The 18,440-nt window shown below is 48.0% G+C and overlaps 1 protein-coding gene across 4 annotated transcripts in view; it reads left to right on the top strand.

Annotated features, from left to right (window-relative positions):
- rgs12a (regulator of G protein signaling 12a) overlaps positions 1–18,440 on the top strand; it is a 33,081-nt gene that overhangs the window by 8,790 nt on the left and 5,851 nt on the right. For 2 of the 4 annotated variants that reach the window (XM_056442542.1, XM_056442544.1), the window contains 13 exons: positions 8,485–8,506; positions 10,714–10,883; positions 11,917–12,009; positions 13,540–13,683; positions 14,537–14,719; positions 14,847–14,997; positions 15,762–15,859; positions 16,124–16,309; positions 16,638–16,711; positions 16,831–16,957; positions 17,432–17,528; positions 17,765–17,823; positions 18,264–18,375. In XM_056442542.1, the coding sequence (XP_056298517.1) occupies positions 8,485–8,506; positions 10,714–10,883; positions 11,917–12,009; positions 13,540–13,683; positions 14,537–14,719; positions 14,847–14,997; positions 15,762–15,859; positions 16,124–16,309; positions 16,638–16,711; positions 16,831–16,957; positions 17,432–17,528; positions 17,765–17,823; positions 18,264–18,375 (1,516 nt within the window). Of the gene's footprint in view, positions 1–5,272; positions 5,500–5,602; positions 5,829–8,484; positions 8,507–10,713; positions 10,884–11,916; positions 12,010–13,539; positions 13,684–14,536; positions 14,720–14,846; positions 14,998–15,761; positions 15,860–16,123; positions 16,310–16,637; positions 16,712–16,830; positions 16,958–17,431; positions 17,529–17,764; positions 17,824–18,263; positions 18,376–18,440 lie in introns of those variants that run through there. The other 2 variants (XM_056442543.1, XM_056442545.1) reach the window with 2 other exon arrangements.

An 18,440-nucleotide genomic window follows, 5' to 3' on the forward strand; every position in this document is an offset into this window, starting at 1 on the left:
CACACACACACACAAGATTGTGCAGGGGTCTCTGCATGAAGTGTGTGCTTTGTTGTGCTTCACCATGAGAAGTGACCCGCTCTTGTTGTTGTTGTTGCAATCCCTTGGTGGCGTTGGATTTGGTGTGAGGGAAGCGGAGGTCAGAGGTCGGATCGAACTGAAGTCTCGCATTTAGTTTCGAGTGGATCGAACTTGAAATGGTTGCCTGTGGTTGCTGCCTTGCCTCTGCCCCTGTGCAGGCATGCCCCCCGCTCTGATTCACCAGCCCTCTTCATCACCAGCCCTCTTCATCACTCTTCTCAAGAAGACGTCCACGTGACTCCGGCGTGGTCTCTGTGGCTCAGACAATGTGTTGTAGTCCAAGCATCCAAACCTCACGAGTTGAATCATGATTATTAATAATATTCCAGTCGCTGCTAAATTTAAACGCCGTACTTCATTACACTATTTCTTCCTTCTATTCTCGATGTGGGATGTTTTAAGGTTTGAGGAAGATGAGTGTGTTGTGGGGATTAGCTGCAGAGAGAGGAAGGAGAACACGACACACAGGATCTGGAGTGTGTGTGGGTGGATCGTCTCAGGAAACGTGTCTTTAGGCTGGCGTTTGCAAAATGCAAAGACCAAGCAGCCCGACGACGTTTCCCCGAATGTCTCCAGCATGATTCCTTCTCTGCCTCTCTTCTCCCGCAAATGGGATTTATTGGAATTTACGTGTCTCTCCAAACCCACAGACTGGGGGGAAACCAGTATATATTAACACAACATAACTTGAATAGAAGTTATTTAAGTGTCCAGCTGCTCGGGGTTTTGAATATGCAACAGCCAATAACCAGATGACCAGATGTGGCCGTGGTTTGCTGAGTTTGCCGTTTGACCAAACTGTGACCGCGGAAAATACCCGCCGCCTCGGCATCTCTGGACGGAGACGCACGCAGCTCCATTTCGGGTTGTTGCCACACCAACGCTATTAGTTAGCCGCGCAGCGTTTCACCACGCCACATTGATTGCCCATGGGAAAGCGTGTGAACCGGGATGGATGAATGTGGAAGGGGTGATTCATTGTTTACCTTCCTCTATTGTACTCATTATTTCTCCGCGCCGCTGAAGGTGAACCTACTGCCAAGGGTGTGTAATTTACTCAACAAGGAACGGCTTTGAACGTGCCAAAGGCTTGTATCACGTACCTGGAAACGGTTCAGACACGACCGGTGGGCTGCTCGTCACGCTCAACTCTTTACCTCACACCCGTATCTCAGGTGACGCCGCGGAGCTTCACTTCTGCCTCGGAGACGTTGAGCAAGACGGCTCGCCTTGTTAGAACCGGAGAGGATTGTGGAGAAGGAGTCTAGCTGGTAACTTGTTGGCCTTGTGTTGGCGCAGGTTGCCCCATGTGGAACCAAGCCAAAACCGTGTCTGCTTTCCCACTGTGGAAGTCATAAACACGGATTGTTGGGGCGGCCAACTTACGCTCCCCGCAATACTGCGAGGGTTTGGCTCGGCGCTCGACTTTTGGAATTCTAAACACCAACTTTCCCTGGAGAACTGTTCCTACAACATATTCATCCCGTGGTTCCACGTCAAGAAATCCGATATATTTGTTTATGTGGCTTGGTTATTGCATGAGGTCACTGCTTTAGGTGGAGTAAACTGTGACACATGGTTCATGTGTTGACCTTCGCCGTGTGTCATGGCATTTCTAAAGGCGGTAGATAAAAAGGGTCGCCTTGAAAGGCAAATTACGCAGCGCTGTGTACGTTGTTTCGGCAAAACATGACCGGCACACATGAGTTTTTGAAGGAAAGATGCAGATGCAGACATAATGCCATCATATCGAGCTCAGCCGAGAGGGATACACTCTTTTCCAGTGTCCCTCAACCAGCTCAGGTTCCCTGTACGACCAACAGGATTAACTGTGGGGTGTAAAGTCAGGGGGATTTACACAGGATGTCACGACGGGATAAGGTGGACCCAAATGCACGACTCAGGAGACAGATAATTCAAAAAGAGATTCTTTACTGAAACCGTCGTCAAGATCGGAACAGACAGAATAATCAAACTGTGGAACGCCCGAGGGCTCGGTCGGAAAAACACAAGACAATCAGGCAGAGGACAAGTGGAAGTGAGGGAGCTAAATAGTGAGGGACTAATGAGGGGATGGGCTGCAGGTGAGAAGGGCGTGAGGACCAGGTGAAGGGAATGAGGGACTAACGAGGTGATCAGAGGCAGGTGAGGGGAGTTGGATTGACGAGATGGGAAGCAGGATCTGGAATGACGTGATAATTAGTGACAGGATGAAAACAACTACTACAAAAAGGAAGGTGTGGAGCTAAACTGTTACACAGGAAGTAAACAATTATGGCAGTCCTTATTCATTGGCAACATATAGCCATGTGCACTTCCATGAGGCAGATATTCATTTAATTCGGCACACAACAAATTTACCCAAGCCCCCAGACTCCTCAAAACACCGTGCGCTCGACTTTACGCATCAGTTACTCTTAAAAAAACAAAAACTCACAGGAGCAATTACAAGTGTCGGGTTTCAGGATGGAAAGTCCATTTCTGGTGTTTTTTTATGGAAAGAGAGAGAGCAGTAATACTGGGTGTGGTGGCACCTTATGTGGTTCAACCACCTCCAGCCCTCCAGGCTCATGTGAGCGCAGCCGTTTCTCTGTGATGATGAACTTGAGATGGGAGGGGTCACTGGCTCCAGTTTCCCTCTCCAGAGTTATTCTATTTCTGCTGTGGTAAATCCAACGTATTGTATTTGTTATTTGCATTTCCCTCCAACCGAGCATTCCTTTTGTGGCGACTCCAACAATAACGTCACGGGTCCACGCGCGCTTTTTCGGCTTCGGCGCCGTGAGCTGCGCAGGTTCAGGCGAAGCTCTCCGGATCAGAATTCACGATGTCGTCACAAGCTGGGAAAAGACACACTCTGATGTCGGTTCAAGCGCCGCCACGTTCCCGACGCAGCGAGAAGTAGGGCAGCGCAGGGGAAAAGGTAAACATCTGAAACCAGAGGAATGCTCGTATTCCCTGTCGGCAACAAGTGGTGAACACACACACACACACACACAAGCATTTACACACCGGCAGCACTGAACAAATCATAGTAATGCCACTTTAATCCAGACGGGAGCAGAGCCGTACCCATCTGCCGTGGCTAACCGGGGAGCAGGCATTAGACGGCCGCTGATGAGGGGGATTAGGAGATGAGGCGGCGTGGCGACGGCGTCTGTTTTGCATGCAAACCACTCGGGTCTCTAAAGACAGCGAGATTAACCCCTTTGTTGGCTCAGGAGATTAGATTTAGAAGTCTGGACCGTTGTGGCTCGGCAACCGAGGGCCAGACACGTATTCACCCGGCATCTTTGTTAGGTTTGATGGGCGATCCACACAGACACACACACACGTTACTCAATATGTGTTTACATTAAACTCGTAAATTCAAAGTCACAGTTTTGCTTCAAGTCCTGGAAAATGGATTTCACATCTACATTTGTACCCTTTGGATAAAACGTCTTACGGTTTAGAATTTCTGAGCGTTACATTCATGTCAACAACTGAACTCGTGAGGCAATGGCAAATATTTTGAATTATAATTTTGCGGTGCAGATCTTTCTTTTGTTACGTTTTTCAATAACATTAAAAATAAATTACATTCACTGTCCCTTTGTTTTCAGTGAAAATCAAATTAAGTTATTTCCCGGAATATGTGACAACAAATTACATCATAACTTAAGTGAAGTTAAATTTGACCACTGGCATAATTTATGAGGCTCACAAAATATAAAATAGGCATTTCTCAGTGGAGCACTATGTAAGTCACATACATATGCTGCGGTCGGAAGAGATATCCCGGCCCTTGATCCATGGACATAATACAGATAGGAAATCGGAAAGGGGACGCTAATTATGTTTGTTGTTTGCCATTCCTGACCGTCTTCTACCGCTGAAGCGTGCTGACCTCATCAGACCTTTTGCTAATGTGATTGTGCGAGTGTCGGACAGACTCGCCGTGCCAAACAAGATTTTCCCACAGCGAAAACACACTGGATCCTCCGAGAAGCAAACACCCGGTTGTCTGATTCAGCTATCTTCACTGAGATACCGCCGGGCGGGGGGGGGGTTCATAATTCTCTCCCCCAGACTCCTTGCTTGGTTGGGATCTAAATGTCTCCTCCGTCTTATCAGTCACCGCACCCTCGCCCCGTTTTGCCTCGAAAGGAAGTTGCCTCCATGCGAGGGTCTCTCCCGGTGTTATTGTCAGGGAATAGTTGGTCGTCTGCCACAGATCGCCGGCCCAGATTGTTTTTCCGATTGCCCGGCGGAGGACTCGACATTCAATTAGTTCGGTCTTGTGACGAGCGGCGCTCGTTTGTCGCTCCGAAGCCCGTCAAACGTTTTACGGAGCGATTACGTTCAAGTGGCGGCTCGGAGCTCACGTGGAACCGATTCACGAAGCGGCAGCGGGCCCTTCTGTTCATTACATACGTGAACACATCAACACAGCCGTGCACATGTGACATGTGGAAACCCAATTCAACTAAGCCTTTAAATAAACTCTGTATCTCGTCCATTATTCACGGCGACATTAGGGGCAAAAGAATGCCAGCTCATGTGCCGTGGGAGAACCTCCGAATGAGCCACCGGTGCTTTGAGAATACGAGGCCGTCCGACTTAACATTCGGCATGCTGATTGCAGAGATTGTCCAGAAATAAAAAAAGGCACAGAGCTGCAGCGAAGGCCTGGAGCGAGGCCAGGACTGGTTATTTTTGCCGGGACATCAGATGCATTTCTTGGAGAAAACACCAGTTGACATGATTCAAGTTGGGGCGGGATATCAACGGTGCTCTGTGACAGCGGCTCACGAAGTTCAACGAGTTCAACTCAAGGACGACCAAACTTTTATTTTTATGAAAATAAGTTCATCTGGTTTGCATTTAAACTGACTGGGTATTCTCTCTCTCTCTCTCTCTCTCTCTAAGTAAAGAGAGAGTGCCCCAACTGGAAACAGAAAAGGGGGAAGGCCACTGTGGTTTGGACGTGTGTGTGTGTGTGTGTGTGTGTGAGAGGGGAACATAGCGGGGAGGTTAATTCACTTGATTCCTACATGACACTGTGGCAGAGACTGAATGTATTGTCGGGCACGTCGCCATGGCAACAACCGTGGCGTACGGGATTCTTTCTTTCCTCCTTCTCAACCTCCCCTCCCTCCACCCCCCCCCCCCAACCCCTCTCCTCTTCCTCTCTCTTTCTGTCCAGTTCCTTGTCATATTTCTTCCTCTCCCTCCCTCCCTCCCTTTCTTCCTCTCTCTCTCTCTGACTTGTACAGACATGGTTTTGCGGAGTTTTGGGTGGGGAATGTTCAGGTATGCGTTTGCGCACACACACACACACACACACATAATCTGTGTGCTCCCTGCGCAGCAGACTAGGGAACAATGAGTCTCAAAAAGAGACTTTCCTTCAAGAGGACTTGGAACTTCAACACTGTGAGTAAACTGCGGTTTGCCCGGCGAGCCTCCTCTTCCTCCTCCGTCTGAAGCCGGGAGACTCCTTTTGTTCAGTCAGCTGCTTTTCTCATTAATCTCCCTCGTCGGCGCTTGTCTCTCTACCACTCCACAGAACAGCTGTTTGAAGCGCTGGGGACTCGCGGTTGTTTTGTTTTCGGGATGCTAGAATCAGCCGTGACTTGTGTCAAAGTTTAGCTGGGGCTTTTAGAAAAACACTTTTTTTTTTACCCGACTGTGGCGAAGTGCGGAGCGGGGTACATCTCAATCCAGTCTTTCAGGGAAGGAACATGCCTAAACAAGCCCACAAGGTAATACAAATCCCTTTTAGAAGATCAGAACTAATACACTCTGAGAGGTGGTAATGGGTGACATTAGCATGTGTGTAAATGGCGTCCTGGTTCGGCACCGGTGAAAGTGAGCGTTTGACGCGGCGGCTCACTCCGTCGAGTCCGTCTCTGTGGGATCGTCTATGTTCCTTCAGCATGTGGTGTCTCGGGATGCCAGACTCCATGGCTGTACCACGCTGAAGCCGGGAGAGTATTTTCCAACCGGAGAGCCAGACCCGGCTCCGCTTTGGTACTCGCTGGGACCGGATTTGGGATTTGGTCCATTTGGTTGATAACAGCTTTCAGAGGGATTCCAGCTGTGAAAATGGGACCTCTGCAATTCAGCCGTATACAGACAGGATCAAAGCGGGTCCGAAGTACCGCAGAGCCACCCACGGTGGACCGGCTCGTCACCGAGAGGTGTCGACAGAGGGAGGTGGACGAGAGGTGACGGTGGTGTGCCTCCTCGCAGGGGCCTTGTGGGCGAGGAAGCAAGTGGTGTGTGTGTGTGTGTGTGTGTGTGTGTGTGTGGTCTCACCCCTGCAGCCTCATTCATACACACAAACAAACACCACCCTCGGCCAGGCCGACCGTGTCAACTTTTACAAATGTGATGCGAGATCGTGACGTCATTTTCTTTGATCAAACCATAATAATAATTCTGACAGTGCATCTATCGGTTTAGTTTGTTTATCAAGGAAAACAACCAAACATGTGGCGTGTTTCCAGATTTCCGGTTTTCTATAATTGGAAGCTGAATGTGTTTTGGGGGTTTTGACCACCCAGCTCAGGGAACTTGTGACATGCGTTTTATAGTTTCATTAAAAATGTCATCTATTATTTTAAATTTATAAACAAATGAATCATCAATATATTTTTTTTGCTGTGTGATGATGACAAAAAAAGTACAAATAAAATCCTGCAGTGGTTATGTGCCTCCTCCTGCATACCAACACATATTTGTCATCAACATAATTCTCCTCTTGACACGATGCTTTAAATGACGAGTTGCATCAAAGAGGGGCGTTCAGTATGATTCATTTCTCCCACTCATATTACATGTCTGCGAATGAGAGGAAGTGGATATTTATCCCATTTGTCAAATCATTGCATTCATAGGTTTTGGAAAGTAGTCTTGACTCCCAAAGAATAGAGAGGAGGAAAATACACCAAATGGTTCTCTTCAGCCCGGAGACCAACGTCGTGTGATGTCGGTAAAACCAACCGCTCAATGTATATATTTAAGTTTTGCGGTTTAGCTGTTTTTAGACCCAAAGGGACCGACGTATGGAGCGGCTGTTCTGCTCGGTTCTGTTTGGTCCCCGTCCCGCCCGCCCGTGATGACTGTACACATGCGAGCCGCCACAGACGGGGGTGGCTTCTTTGGGTGTTGACTACATCGGGGTCGGGACTCAGAGTCGTATCGAGGCCGTGACAGACAATTAGTGGTTCCAGCGGTCTGTGTCTGATGGAGCTTTTTACATGTGGTACATCCCCAAAATGGAACGGGGCATCACGTCAGTGCCCCCCCCCCCCCCCCAGATGGCCGGTAACCCCAACAAAGACCAAACGGGCCGCCCCGCGGTGCGCCTGAGACGGCTATTTAGATTCACAACCGACTTCATTTTGTTCCTTCCCATTGTTCCGCGACGTCGCAGCTTCCAAGTCCGGCGTCGTGCAATTGCACGGAGGCACAGACGCGATGCACTGCTCACACCGCGGCGCCGGCCCGGCAAGAAGAGCCTCGACGAGCCTCGGATATTCACACTTTGAAGTGGCAGCGCAGGGAGAAAAAAAAACACTCTTCTGGAAATAGTCTCTCCTTCTCAGATGAATCCTCCGACGCGCCGTGTTTGTTTTGTTCTCGTGTTCTTGGACCGAACCCTGAGATGCGCCTCTCATATCCTCCCCTGCATTTAAATATATATTTGCGACAGCAGCTCCGCAATTCGGGCTTTAAATCTCTCTCCGTCGGCCTCACCAAAAGGATGCCGACTGAAACGTCGCCACGAGGATATTTGTCGATCCATCACAAGATCAGACGCGGCTCGTTTATTTGAATTTAGCTTCATTCCGTGACCAGAATTACACCCAATTATGGAAACTTGTCACCGTTCAAATTCAAAGGGGAACTTGTGCTGTTGTCTTTTTATTCATGGTCGTCTTCACGCGCATACACTCCCGAGTGCTTGAATTAGCAAGTGAAAAGAGGACCGTTACGGCCAGTGAGGGCCTCTCCACTAGCTCTGCCTCATGAGCTCGGATCTTTGTGACTGCAGTGAGCAGGAATGCACTGCGTGTGTGTGTGTGTGTGTGTTTGTTTGTGTGTGAGGATAATATAAAATAAAGGGTGGGTCCTGCTGTGGAGGTGTGAACAGCTGTGTGTGGCAGAGGCCTGGGGTCCTCCCACTGCCAAATTGATGGCCTTGTGTAAGGATTCCAGATTCTACCTTTCCCAGTAGCACCCACACACACACACATACTCTCACTTACAAACCACAAGGACACACACACACACACACACCTCAGAGCGACTGGTGGGATGCCTGAAGAGACGCCGCTATCTTCAGTGTCTTGTCTGGGCACAGGCGGTCAGGAGGGCAGCCTCTCACTCATGTCTCCCTTTGTTCTCTTTCAGTCTGCTGCTTCCTCCGATGGCGGTGAGTACAATTCCTTTATTCCCACTACTTTTAAAACACGATTCCGGAAGCATCTCAATGTGATCGTTTGATGTGAAGCGCGGGGGATAAAAGGAAATGCCTCGCCGTGCGTGAGGAAACTCCTCATACTGAGAAACGAGATTGGAGTTTTTTTTCTTTTTCACCGCGGGAGCTTTTTAAACTTGCTTTTTTTCAGAGTCTTGCAGGTTGATTTCTCCACTTATGCTCGACGCTCAACTTTGCAGTTGCTCAACAGAAAAGGTCTCATAAAAAAGACCCGGCGAGGAGGAGGCACAGTGGGCAGCGGCACGCCTCATTGACAACGAGCGTGTTTTGGGTTCACGTCGTCCGGTCCTCCTTTTCACTGCAGTGTTTAATAACACTCTTATAACGCGCCGACCGAGGCTGCGGCGAGGCCGGCACCAGACATGATGTTTGCTTTCGAAAGCCGAGCGGCACACAATGCGGTCGACGCGTCTTCCGAAGCCTACGTGCTAATGCGTTTAAATCAAGTCCAAACAAATGGCTTGTCGGCAGACTTTACACGGGGACTTCCAGCGGCCCGGGGGGGGGGGGGGGGGAGCAGCCATTTGGGCTTCATCGTAAGAAAGCGAATCCCACAGATTCTCCCGCTTCATGTAGAGTCCGTGCTCGTTTAACCCTCCTGTTACCTTAGCGTCAATTTGACCCGATTCAATGTTTAATGTCGGTGTTCTTTGGGGTCAATTTGACCCCAGGCTGTTTTTCACTGTGACAAACATATAAGAAATATCAACTTTTATATATATATTTAAAGGGCTATTTAGGTAGTCAACAAACAAACATAAAGTGCCTCACACTTAAACTTGGAAAACAATATTAATTCTAATAATTTTCTGGAGGTTTTAATTGCTGGGGTCAAATTGACCCCACGGGTAAAATATGTCAGTAAATATAAAGGTAACAGGAGGGTTAAACATTGAATGGGGTCAAATTGACCCGAAGGTAACAGGAGGGTTAAAGGCGTTCGGCTGGACCGACGCCTGGGACCGAGCTGTGTTCCTAAAAGGTCACGTCGAGGCCACCTGGGTCATATTCTGAAAGCCCTCACTGTGCAGCTGTTGGTGACGTCGTGGACTATTCTCAATTGAACTCCACCTATTTGTAAATCCATCCCACTTCTAGTGCAGGCGTATCGATAAGATGAGGATACGTTCGGGCGCATCCTTTTACCCGTTGCCCGTGCCAACCGGTTGACTCTTATATCTCTCTCCGTGACCCTTTTGTTTTTTCTGTGGGTGTTTTCTTTTCTTTCCCCCCCACTGTGCCCGCCCGGCCCCACGGCTGTAAAGTAACCATCTGCTGCCATGATAGGAGGCGCTGTGCTGGCCCACTAAAATTGACCAGCAGCCCTCCCTCCTTGTGTCCTTCCAATCATCCTCGTCTCCTCTGTTGTGTGTTCTTTTCTTCTGCCCTCTGTCCTCGCCGCCCCATCTCGGCCCCTTTCTTACCAACCGAGTGACATCTGCCGTTAGTCAGATGCAATCAGATCCGTTAGCCTTGTTCTGTCACACTTCCGCCGTAACATATTTTGCACTTTGACTTTCACTTAGTGTGTGACACTTACCGGTGGGAGGTGCAGAACTGGGTACAGTGGAGAGCCGTGAGCTTTTCCTTTCAAGTCCCTTGGCCTTCACTTTACGCTCTAATCCGTTTTCTGTTTGCAATTATGCTCAGGGCGCCTTTTGACTCCCCTTAATGTCGAGATCCTTTTTTGGCAAGTTGTTCCCTCTCTTAACTCCAACAGGATCAAGACCGTTATTAGATTGCTGCCAAGTCATACTGTATGTCATTCCCTGTTCTCTGAAGTAAAGCGGTGAAAAGACCGTCGCGAGAGTTCTAGGTGTAGAGATTAACACCGTAACCCGAATCCGAAGGAAGAAAGTTTCTGTTTTATTTGTGCTTTTCCTGCTTGAGACACGTCTGCTTCTGTCGGATGTGTACCGACAGAGGATGTGTTTGGTTTGTTTTCTCAGAGGATGTTTATTTTTATTTTTATGAAAGCTCTGTTTACCTCCACGGATTAAATTAACTCCACCTTCTCAAAAGGAGAGCAAACGCAAGAAAAGGCAGCAGAATCGTTCCCTCTGGCTGGGATTAGCCTTTCACACTTGAGCCCGCTAACCTTTTCCATGGTGCTCTCTCTCTCTCTCTCTCCGGTCTCGCAGACTACAGCGGAGTCCAGTTGCAGGGATGCTGCAGCCAGAGCAGCCTGAACAGCAATGGCAGTCTTCCAGGAGCAGGCAGCCTCCGAGGGGTTTCGGAGCAGCGCGTTGCCAGCTGGGCCGCCTGCTTCGAACGCCTCCTCCAGGATCCAGTGGGCGTGCGCTACTTTTCGGTAAGAAAACCAAAAAAGTTCCCCATAATGGATCCAATCGTGTTTTTAATTTTTTTTTTACCAGAAGTGTGGTTAAGCGTCTCGGTGCCTCAGATTTCAGATTTTAAGAGCAAAACAAAAGCGGCAGTTATCGTCTCTGCTCGTTAATTCGGTTTCTTGTTGAAGCCACGTTGTTATCGGAGGAGGAAAGGAAACAAAAATGTCGTGGCGGCAATAAAAGAAAGAGATCGTCATTAGTTTTACACTTGTTTTACTTGCGCTTAGTGCTCTTCTATTACCTATTGATGGCCAGTTATGGCTTCACTCTAATGCAGCGCTTTAGCATCTTAGTGCTGCAGCACTCAGCGGGTCTTTTTGAAGGTCTCGTCTCGGAACTGACGCGTTTCACTCTGTGCATCGTCTGAGTACTTTGTTATCTTGATTACTGTAAACCTCCACACATGAAACACTCTCCTGCGATGCCTTTTGGCTCTTTGATCAAGACGTTTCTCATGGCACACTTATATACATGCACACGTATGCAGGATATATGGCAATAAACGAGGGGAAATAAAGAGGAATCTTCTTTTCTGAATTTCATCATTACCTTTTTTTCAAATCACCTTTTCTTTCAACTCATTGCCAGACTTTGGAAAGTTGACAGAATAAAATTTAAAAAAGCACATATTTAAACAACTAGGTTTATTCTGGAACCGGTTCAGAACCCGTTCTCAATGTCCAGCCTCTCCGAGCACGGGCACCTCGTTTATGTTACCTCCCACATAAAAGATGTGTCTTTTGAATTGAGCCCACAACACTTTTCAGAACGCTCGACATTGAGTTGTGGCGTCCCAGAACCACCTCGCTCCTCACCTTCCCTCCGCGCTGTGCTCCTACACTATCCCTCGCCTACACTTCCAACCGGTCCTGTTCACAGCATCACACCCGATCATTTCTGGCCTCACTACTGGTCTCAAACAATAATTGCACCGGAGCGACGAGAATGAACGAGCTCGAGACCGTATAGAAACTCTCGTATTGTTTGTCTCCACAGGAATTTCTCAAGAAAGAATTCAGTGAGGAGAATATCTTGTTCTGGCAGGCCTGCGAATACTACAGTCATGTTCCTGCAGCTGATAAGAAGCAGGTAGGTTCACAGTATGAGCAGTGGCGGCTGGTGAATTTTTTTGGAATGGTTCCCAACCTATTTGTCTCATATCCACATAAAAAAAACAGTCAAACCTGACTTTATTTGAACACAGCGTGCTCAACACTGTCCAAGAACAACTATCAACACACTGTAACTTTGGGCATGAGAGGTTCAGAGCAGCTTTAAGGAACATTGGGTTGGGTTTCAGAGGTTTACAGAATAAAAGAGTTTCACCCTCACATGAAAGAGGTTCAGAGCAGAATAGAGTCAGAAAGAGATCACATGTTACATTGGGTGACAGAGCAGACCCACTACTGGAAAGACAAGTAGCCTCCTCTCTTTAAAGTGGTCACTTTACTCTCTGGTTAAAGTCAATCATGTCTGTAACCAGCCTGTTTCCATTATTCTTGAGGGAATGTGTCTGTTTTTCAGAACTTCTTCGTTGTGTTTCGATGCCAGTTCGGTCTCCTTCTGCTGACTGTAAACAGGGTTAGCTTCAGGCTGTTAGCGAGTTAGCTCCATGCTCTTAGCTAGATAACTGCGGCAAGATTCGTGCTTTACACTTGTCTGAAGCTCTTTAGACCCCTCACCCCGTTGTAGTCCAGAGAGTTTCAGTCCCTTTGGAACAACAGACAGGGGAAATTAAACAGCGCATTACTCACTGAGCCTCCAGCTAACAGCTCCGTTAGCAACCTGCTCCCGTAGCTCCGTGGAGCTCTCTGGCTGAGGGAACGATACGTCTCTGATTGGCCGAATAGTCCAGTCACGTGAAATAATAAAACAATGTCATTGGCCAACGAGCGCACATTTTTGCGACCCAAGATTCACGTTTCATCCGCCAATGAGAAGCCGGTCCTTGCCGAAACGACTGAAATATTTTCTCGATGCCGTACACACACGTTAGATCGCCTCGAAAAAGGGGAGGGGCTTCTCTCCGTGATAATGCCGATATATAATATTTTTTCACATTAACTTAAGTGGTTGTTGACAGGCTGACGGTCTCCCACACACATTTAGCGCGTCAACACGGTATATTTACTATTTAAATGATTTGGCATATAATGTTTTTTGACAGGATGTTTTTTTTTTTTTTTTCATCTACAAATTTTAAGAGGGGCGGCGCCCTAGCGCCCCCTATGGACGAACCGCCACTGAGTATGAGGCTCCTGGCTACCAACACATTTACGTTGATTGGAATGGTTCCCAACCTATTTGTCTCATATCCACATTTAAAAAACTGTCAAACCTGACTTCTCTGTTTGAAAATCTCATAATATAAAGTACATTTTCCTTTCCGTAATTCCAGAGGCTGGGATGGAGTAGATACAAATAACATAACTTTGTGGACCTGCATTTGTAGAATGTACATTTTTGATTCTCCCCACAACAGTTATATAGTGACTAAATTACACTGGGATGCTTCTAGGATTTAAAATAGTACACATGAAGACATAAGGCGACATCATCTGAAAAAAACCAAAAACATTTGTTCATAAAATTCTCCGTCATCCATCCTCGGTGCTGCAGCTGTCCCAGAGAGCTGGAGAGATCTACAACAGCTTCCTGTCCAGCAAGGCCACGATGCCCATCAACATCGACAGCCAAGCCCAGCTGGCGGACGACGTCCTCACCTCCCCGCGGCCCGAAATGTTCAAGACGCAGCAGCTACAGGTACCGGCAACACAGCGGCAGTAGTTATAGCTCATCTATGAATGAAATATGAAATACTTGTGTGTCTTTGGTTGATTTAGACTTTTCAAATGTACATTGTCCAATTCCTATCGCTCAATCTCCCACATTTGTTTTTAATTTTGTTTATTGTTGTTTTTTTGTTGTTTTATTTTCTTCGTTATTTTATATACATTTTCTGATTTATTTTGATTTCAATTTAGGATAGGAATTTATAAGCATTTTTTGCTTCTACCTATACCTTTTCAGTCTTTCTCTTTTGTATACTATATAGGATAATATTGTATTGTATTTGATTTGATTGACTGAATAAAATACACAAACAAACAATCTCACACATTTCCCTCTGAGGGCTTTACACATGTTTGGTTGCTCCGTATGAACACTGGAGATCGAGACATTTCTCTTGACATGGTGGGGGGGGGGGGTTCTCATCTAGCCTTTTGACACTTTGCACGAGCATATTGGGTTTTCTTCGGTGGCCATCTGGGTTTGTTTACGAAAGGCCTCTGAGCCTTAACACGAGTGATAAACACACACTGGCATACGCCCACGGAGAATCTCGCGCTCACTGTACACACTGACACATCCACATGCAGTCAGAGATCTGTGTGTTTCCAGCCTGCACACGAGCGTACTGTTAACATCTGCCATGACATCAACGGTAACCGTATGTTAACACTGGTCGTTGCGTCGCTCTTGTTTCTGTCTATCTGTCATTTTATCTTCCTCACTCCCTTATTTTGAGCCTGAAGTGCCTCTTTGTGTGTCTCACCTCTGCCTCCCCATCACTTTCATTGTTTTAAATACCAACGCTCACTCTTTGCCTCGACAGATCTTCAACCTGATGAAGTTTGACAGTTATTCCCGGTTCCTCAAGTCCTCCCTTTACCAAGAGTGCATGTGTGCCGAGGTGGACGGCCGATCCCTGCCGGACCCCTACCAGATCCCCTGCAGTCCTGCGCCCTCGAAGCACAGTGGCAGCTCTGACCGCTCTGCCCTCTCCACTCCCAAAAAGGTGCCACTATTGCTTCATGACAGTGTGGAAGCCACCGGTCATGGAAACACAGCGTGGCGGCCATCGCCCGTCACATCGGCGCGAGCGGTACCAATCTTTGTTTTTTTTTTGGTTCTCCAACCAACAGGAGGCCAGAAAGCAGAGGTCAGGGAGGTCACTGAATGAAGACAGCAGGGATGAGAGCACTGACAAGAAACGCGGCATCTTCTTCTCGTGGTCGCGCAACAGGAGCTTTGGGAAGGGTCCGAAGAAGAAGGACATCGCCGACATTAACCTCGGTGGGAATTTGATGCTTTTCCGGTTACAGTTTCAGGCTTTTTGCAGAACACAAACTTCCAAAGTGCTGATGTGTCCTTGAACAAGACACCAAAAATCACTGGCAGCTCCGGGGTTGCCATGATCTCTAAGCGGGGGAGGCACGTCGAAACACAGCTGCTCCGCAGTCCTCAAAGTATTCCAAACACAGTCCGATTCTGTCATCTTGACACACCGGAGAGAGAGTTGGAGCAAAATACCACAATGATGATTGATTCTGAAACATTTGTTTTGAGAATCTTACTATTATAATGTCAAATTATAGCTTATAGTGTGTCTTATTTTCAAGGCTCCAAATGACTTGTGTCGTTTTCAGATTTTTTTCTTTTACACTTTCAAGCATTGTGTAATATATAAATAACCATTCCTCGTGTATTTGTAAATATTGTCTAAAAAGAAGTCATTCTGGTAGACATAACATTGCGGATAGCACAGCTTTGCCAGCATCTTAATTATCTCCATTTCAATCATGTGATTTATTGTTAAATTGAACCGACTTTCACACCGGCGCTTCAACGGAAATGTCTCACTAAATATAGCTGCACCATCATGTAATGAAACACCTGCTACTTTAATCACAACTACCACCTGTGACAACTTTCACCTTTTCTGTCTGTGAAGATGTTTTGGCGTCAAACCGCGATCGTCAGTCGGCTTGAGGCTGTCTCGGCGTTGCATCTCGTGAGCGTCCTTTAATATGTGCGGATGTCTCTTATCTTTTGTGCAGATTACTGGGGCAGCAACGGGCGGAGGGAGTCCCAGGGCTCCTTGTCGTCCGGTACCAGTGTGGAGATGGCCACTTCCTGCTCTGCTGGCAAGATTGAGGTAAGATTCCTCTGGACAGATCACCATGGCAACACAGAGCCCTGTGTCTGGTGAAGCCGGCGTAACGAGCCACATTGGGTTTTTTCTTCTTCTACTGGTCAGCCCACTCATTGTTTGTATATAGATGGCATACATGAGAGTTTAAGAAAGAAAAGAAAGAAAAGCGAGCTATAATTTCTCCTGAAGCTTCGTATCCTTGACACTTTAAAACCCATAATCCACATCTATACTCTTTTTTTCCTTCTCCAATTCTTGTGTACTTAGTCTGATAATCGCCACTCGGTATGGGAGCGTTCGCCCAAACATTGCAGCGTGATGCTGCCCAACGGCTCCTGCCCTTCAATCAGCCTCCGGCCCGGTGCCTCCGTAAGGGAAGTCCTCCAGGAGCTCTGCCAGAGCATCAGCATCAACATCGCCGCTGTTGACCTCTTCCTGGTGGGCGGGGAGAAGGTGAGGGAGGCAAACTACCGATGATTGCTTCAAACATCTGCTGCTAATAGACCAGAGAGCAGAGCACTGCTGCAAGCTCCTCTTCAATGCATCGACTCGACCCTCTGTTAGTTATAAATCAAACCTCGGTGAACACTGCACGACCACACTCTGTGTTTACGCATCCTTTATTTAGCGAGGAGTCGTCGTGAGATCTGTAAAAAGGGGAATTTCAACCAAAGGGAATTAAAAATACTTCTCTGGATTAAAGTGTATATGTTCAGTCTTTTTATTTTCTTTCTGGAGCTTTATGTGTCGCTAATGAGTAGCTCCGTGTTGTTCCTCGTAGCCTTTGGTGCTGGACCAAGACTGCCTGACCCTCAGCTCTCGAGAGTTGAGAGTGGAGAAGCGGACTTTGTTTCGGTATGAAAAATAAATCAAAGTTGTGCCCGTCTCCGTCCGTTTCTCTTGAAAGCGACACATTCTCTCTCTGCTTTCATGTCCGCGCTGACATTTACTTGTGCTCTCTTTCCACCTCCTAGATTGGACCTGGTGCCCATTAACCGCTCCGTGGGGCTTAAAGCCAAACCCACCAAGCCGGTCACCGAGGTCCTGCGCCCCGTGGTGGCCAAATACGGCCTCCACCTCAGCGATCTCGTGGCCAAAGTAGTAAGTCATCCCCCGCTGGCTACAATGGCCGTAATCTTTTTCAAGCTGCCGCGTGTGTCCCGGGAGCAGCCTGTGTCGCGTGTGACAGTGCCACAGGGTGGAGTATCATGGTTCGGGGAGGGAAGCGACCGCATCCTTTTCCATCTCTACACGGTGGTTAGCTCTCTGACTCAGCCCAGCCTCCGAAGACGGAGCACCAGGCCTATAATTAAGAATGACGACACTCTTTTAACATGCCATCTCCTCCCCTAAACCCCTGCAAGAAGATTTATTTCCGTCCCCGTGGGGTTTCTTCTGGCATTATAACTGTATTATACAGGAGTCCAGAGATGAAGAATAGTTCACACGTTAAACGAGGGAAGGGAAGTCGAATATCAGCCTCGTGCTCCACATACGAAGAGAAAGTATTCCGTGTGTTCAGACTTCAGGTGGAGATTCTGACGTGTTGAACAATCAAATTGTGTTTTGTTTCAGAGCGGAGAAACTGAGCCGCTGGACCTGGGCGCCCCCATATCGAGCTTGGATGGCCTTCGAGTTGTTTTGGAGCGAATCGACCCCGCTTCAGGGAAAGGTAAGACCGTCAAACCCACTGGAGCACAACAGCAATACTAAATATATTACACACTGACAAACAATAACAACTTGGATACATTTTAAATGGGACATGAGAAGTTGTTTCCCCCCCCCACTGGAACTTGTAAACATCCGTTTCTTCCCTGGTTTTATTATCTATGCCCTCTCTTGTCTCATCCGCTCATTCATTCTCATTTATCTTCTTGTACATCTCTCTGTCTTTCTCTCAAATAGACAAAGCTAAGGCCTCCTCCCTAAAAAGCCACCCTCCAAGTCGAAGCTTTTCCGCCGCGGTAAGTCCTCGCGGCCTCTTCCCTCTCATCCATGTGGCTCTGAAGGTCCCGCTGTGGTGGTTTGTCCCGTCTGTAACGGCTGCGCTGCAACAACATTCAGACTCCTTCGCTCGTGGCCCACGTTCATCTCTCTGAGCACGCATGCGCTTCGACACGCTCTACATTGGCGGGCTCCCGTTTTGTTTGCGTTCTCTCGCCCTAACACCGCGGCCGACTCACTCGCTCACTTTCCGCGCTCGACCTGTCGCGCCGCACAGAGGCCGATGGCGCGAGCTCGGTCCAGATGGACGGGGCTCGTCCGTACGGGAGGCGTCACGGTAGAATCCGGACACTCTGCTCACGAGGGTGCTTTGGCAGCTCGCGCTTAGCCTCCCCTTTTATGACCCTCCCCCGCTCCCCCATCCCCTTAACAGAGTGCATTGTTATTGTTGCATCTGCAGGGAGATGAGAGGTCAACACCAAAGGACTTGTCTGTGAGAGCAAGTGGACCGGAGTCGGCCCTCCCAGGGGAAAAGAGAAAACAGAAAAAGATTAATATAGATGAAGCTGAAGGTAAATCCCTCTTGTCCTTCTCTCCCTTTCTCTCTTTGACTTCTTGGTGGATTTCTCAGCCTTGC

Source organism: Pseudoliparis swirei, chromosome 21, assembly GCF_029220125.1.
Source record: "Pseudoliparis swirei isolate HS2019 ecotype Mariana Trench chromosome 21, NWPU_hadal_v1, whole genome shotgun sequence".
In the NCBI taxonomy this organism is placed as follows: domain Eukaryota; kingdom Metazoa; phylum Chordata; class Actinopteri; order Perciformes; family Liparidae; genus Pseudoliparis; species Pseudoliparis swirei.